Raw genomic sequence first — 5,293 nt, forward strand, 5'->3', positions numbered from 1 at the left:
GTACCTGAGAGGGTAACTGATGGCCAGGTAGCGATCATAAGACATGACTGTGTACAGGAAACACTCAGTGCTACCCAGGAAGTGGAAGGAATAGAGCTGTGCCACACAGCTATGGAAGGAGATAGCCCCGCCCCTTGGGGACACCAAAGTCATCAACATTTTGGGTACTGTGACTGTGGAGAACCACATGTCAATAAAGGAGAGGTTGCTGAGGAAGTAGTACATGGGTGTGTGGAGGTGGGAGTCCACCCTGATTACCATCAGAATCAGGAAGTTGCCCAGCACAGTGAGAATGTAAATCACCAAGAAGGTTACAAAGAGCATGGTGTCCAGGGCTGGTGCATGGGGAATACCTGAGAGGAAGAACGTGGTCACTAGGGTCACATTTGGCATTTCTTCCACCTTGGATCATTCTCCCTATAGAGATATAAGGATTACTCAGACATTAACAAATAATTAACCATGTTTCATAATACTAGACTTAAATGATGGTGGCACACAAACCTAGAACTCCAAGCAGTGGCATACCAGAAGAAAAAGTTACAAGAAAATGTCTTTGTTTTAGTTTGATTTAGAAGCACCAAGAATTCTCACAGCTTCATAATACATACAAATGTGCTATTCTCAACATTTCGTGGCTCAGACCTGCTATGGTAAAACTTACCTGTCTTAAAACTCAAGGTGAAAACTGCTTGAATAATCTCACCTGAGGGTCAGAATTTTGTTCTGTGCTATTACAGCAGTGATGAGTCTTAATTTTGTGCAAGTTTAGCTCCGTGCTTCTCATGTGTTTAATGCTTCTTAGCAAATTCCATTATCCTAGGCTTCTAGAAGACGCCCTAGAACCTATCCAATCCTAAGCAGGTGGCCACCTCACTGCATGGCAGGTGCTTTTCTGTCACCTGGAGAATCACTTTTCTAGTGGTAAGTCAAAGTGTGGTGCCAGAGAATCAGTGAAGTAAGTAATAGCTGAGTACATGTTTGGAAAAACATGATAATTCAGGGAAAATGTAGTCATTTGTAGCAATATTGGAGTCTGTTTAGAGTTCTGCCTACCAGAATCATTTTCTCCTTTGGATCTCCAAAGAAACTTCAAGAATCAAATACTTGTTGACATTAATGAGTATCTTTGAAGCCTATGCCATATTTCAGTCACCTGCTATTATACACATTATTGAACAATGCTAATACTACCTCCATAACTGAAAAGATGCAAGCTAAGTTTAACATGCAACCAGGGAATGACAGTGGAGTATTCAGTTCTAGTCTTTCTGAAGAACTGAAGATTCATCTCTCCTGGATCTTAGAAAGGTAATATGTCAAGTCTCTTGGTTTCCAGAAAACTCCCAGTATGGCAGCAAGCTGTCAAGGGCTTTGTTCCTCTCCTTTAGTGGTGCCCCATGACTGCCTGCTTCTCAAACAGTCTCTCTAGAGTCTCCAAATCACATAAGAATATCGGCTACATAGTAGACTTGCCTACAATACCTCCTCAGTCCAGAAAACAGAAAGCTTCATACATATTAAACTGATTCCTCTATACTTATATATCATTAAGAACTTCAAGATGGATATGTGCTCTCTTAACCACAAATCGCTAAGGAAGACTTTTTTTTTTTTGCTAGCATATTTTTGTACTAGAGTTATGGTTACTTTCTGATACTAGCTTTGTTAGGGATTATATTTTATCAACACCCCCTTTTCTTGAAACTCTCAAACCCTCAAGACTTTGCTCTCACATAAGGTAATGATTCAATCAATTCTGTGTTGCTTATTCAGCATCTATGACTTAAAATTGAAACAAGTGCAAATATTGTTTCTCCATGTCACTCAGTTGTAGGAATATTGTGTATAACTAAGACCAAAATGGTTATTTTTACTTGATACAATGTATTGTCTATTACTAGCAATTGTTTTTATTTTTATTTGTTTTAACTTTGGTGTGAATCTTAGAAGATTCCAAATGACATCTCTGTAAGGAAGGTGGCTTCAGCTACAGGGAAAATAGTCTTTTCACAAATATGAGATAATATAGGAAAAACTAGATTAAGTTACCTATATTACCTCTATCGGAAGAAGAGAGCCATGAAACATCTACTGCAGCAACAAAACCCAGTCACACAGAAAATATGTTCAGAGTTGATAACAATGAAAATACCCATGAGGAAAAGTCCAAGGTGGACTGCGACTCCAGCAGGAGTCTCAACCAAGAAGGTGAATGTTTAATTTACATGGCTGCTGTAACAACATCAATATTACTTGAAATATACAGGCACTCATCTATCTTTTTTTTAAATCTATCTGCCTACATAGCTCTACATCTAGTCAGAGAGACTGGACAGCTAAAGTTAGGATGAGATCTAACGATTTGCAAATATCATCAATGAATGTTAATATTTGCACTAAAAGAAAAAAGAAACTGAATGGAAAATAAGTTAAATCCGCTCAAGAACATCTATGGCATATGACTCATTTTAGTAGCAAAACCTACCTGAGGTTTTCCAAAAATGTTTCACCTTCTACATGCTAAGGACAATCATAGTTTGAAGTTGGTCATATAAAGAGACACTCTGAGATGAGAAAAGGATGCCCTTCTCTAATTAAAATTCAAGCCAATTAGTTCAGAGGCTAGAAAACAGCATGACTAAATATGTAGAAGCCTAAGTTGAATTCATGTCTCAAGGGATGGGATTGCTCTTGGGTTTCCAGGTTCCCTTAATGAGGAAAAGAAAAAGCAAGACAGAAAGGAAAGGCTTTTCATAAACATACATGTCTGTCCTCGGGTTATCCCTTGTCTCAGATTTACCCAGTGCCTGTTTTCTGCTTAAAATTTCTCAGAGTCCACATGGGCATCACTTGACTATATGCCACTCTTTCTTGAACCATCTTTTCTCATCAACCCCAGCATCCACGTTCCTAACATCTGTGTAGATTTGAAGGTTCCAGGAAGTTTGTCAATTGATTTCAATGTGGGAACTCATCCTGACACTTGAGATTTACTAACCTTGAGCTACAAAAAAGTTCAATATCTTAGAGCTTCCAGACACAACGGAGCTGATACTCTAAGGGACTCTCAGCGACTGTGAGAGCATGCACAAGAAAGACCTCCAGAAAAGGGGAAGTAGACACCAAGTCCCACTCCTAACCACAAAATATTTGCAACTGATAGCTACTGTGAAAAAGGATATCAGTTTTCTCTAGTGGAGTGTCACTGTATATATCAGCTGCACACTATGTTGGCCCCATATTCAGAAGTTGATTGCGAAAACAAAATGTTCTATATAGGTATTTTTGTGTATTTTTTGTTCCCTTTTGATATATTCCTCTTTTGTCTTGTTGGGGGTGTTTGTTTGTTTGTTTGTTTGTTTGTCTTAGGTACACATTTTCCTTTTTTTGTAAGAGAAAAGTGTAGAGTTGGGTGAGTTAAGGAGGTCGGAGAAATTTGGAGGAACAGAAGACAGTATAGTCAAAATATATTGTATGTATACATTTTTTAATAAATTTTAAATTAAATAAAATTTGATAAAGTTTGATGTTGTAAGGTATTCTCCCTTTCAGACATTTATTGCACCAAGAATGAGTAATTTCTCTACATAATTTAAAGTTACAGCTATAATTATTTCACTAATTACAATGATTTTTTTTAAATCAGATACATTCATATATATTGTTATCTATTTAGATTTGTTACATTGTGACTAGTGAAAATTAATCCAAAACTTTCAATATATGGTATAATAAATTCAGTCTACTATATAATTTGTCTGATTAGACTCCTTTGATTGTTTCAAAATAACACAATCTAAGCAAATGTCATAGAAATTACCAAAATAAGCAAATCAAACTAAACTGTGTGTTTTATGTCTACATTATGAGATGTAGTCAAATCATTCTAATTTACACAAATACTTCAAAATAAATTATTGAACATGTCTATCTTTCTCTGATGCAAAGCAGGTTATCTTTGTCATGTGAACATTTACCCGTGTCTTTATTTTTCAATCTCCTATAACTTTTGTTAACCTCATACAAATACTCGTCTGAATTGTTAACAATCTTTAATGAGTGGAGGTTTTTTTTCTGCTTGTTAGATGTTGTAAATTGCCTCATTTCTTTTTTCTTCAAAGTTACTGTGACAAAATGGAATCATTTAAATGCATAGCTGAGGGACACTGATCTAAGTCAATAGAAAATATAACGGAGTTTAATACTGAATCCCCTAGTCCATGAACACAATCCAATCCTCTATTTTGATCTATAAAACTATTTTTCTTCAAATATGTATGTTTACCGTATGCATACTTGATACTTGTGAAGACCAGAATAGTGTGTCATAGCTCCAGAAATTGAAATGTTAGAATGTTGTAAGCTTCCATGTATGCTGGAAACCTAAGACAGGTTCTCTATAAAAACAATACTTTTAACCAATGACCACCACTAAAACCTAAATACTTGGGGTTTCATTATATTGATTCTTAATAAACATAGTCAAAATAATAATTCCATAATGCATTTTGTAAGTGTTTCTAGATCATCATTGAACCATTGCTTTAAAGCATTCATTCTATGTATACACAAAAATATAATTTCAGCCAATTGTTGCACACTTGAATAACTTCCTATTTTTGTGTACTAGAATATTGTCACTTCAAGAAACATAAATTTGTATAAAGATATAATGATTGGGTATATACACTATATATTATATATTATGAACTTTTTAATACATTAGCATTACATTAGAAATACACTACTAGAAATACAAGCAGAACTAGTAAAAGAAAAATCTACATTTGAAAAGCCACAGCAACAGAATAACATGGCTTCTAATAACTGTGGCTGCTTCTGAACAGTAGCAAAATGATTGCATATTCATAAACTCATTTGCATGACACAAACCTTTTAGAAAGCAATGTGTGAGCTCATCCTAAAAAAGACAATTCAGCATTCACATTGGATCTTTACCACATTACAATGCTATCTTTTAAACATTAAAAGAATTAATAAATTGTAGGAGAAAGATTATAAAGAAGAATATGAACATATTTACCATATATGATGGACATAATTGTAATTTTAAGACCATTAAGAACGTATAAATTGTTTAATCCAGAAAAGTTGGTCTTAAGCAATAATTTATAACTAAGTTTATATTGATGTTTTTAAAACTAAATGCCTCATTCGCAGTGTTACTATCTTTGAGAAAATGCTACTTTGTCTTTGAGTTTAATTAGTGCTTTCTTCACCTCCTTGTTCCTCAGGGTGTACACAACAGGGTTGAGTAGGGGTGTCAACA

At 35.1% G+C, this 5,293-nt stretch overlaps 1 protein-coding gene across 1 annotated transcript in view; it reads right to left on the reverse strand.

Moving 5' to 3' along the window:
• The window catches only part of LOC110328331 (olfactory receptor 10G4-like), a 1,323-nt gene extending 930 nt beyond the window's left edge, over window positions 1–393 (reverse strand). The window contains exon 1 of the mRNA XM_021207781.1: window positions 5–393. Within this exon, the coding sequence (XP_021063440.1) occupies window positions 5–393 (389 nt within the window). The remainder of the gene's footprint in view (window positions 1–4) is intronic.
• Between the last annotated feature and the right edge of the window lie 4,900 nt (window positions 394–5,293).

The sequence above is a fragment of the Mus pahari genome, chromosome 10, assembly GCF_900095145.1.
Source record: "Mus pahari chromosome 10, PAHARI_EIJ_v1.1, whole genome shotgun sequence".
NCBI lineage: Eukaryota > Metazoa > Chordata > Mammalia > Rodentia > Muridae > Mus > Mus pahari.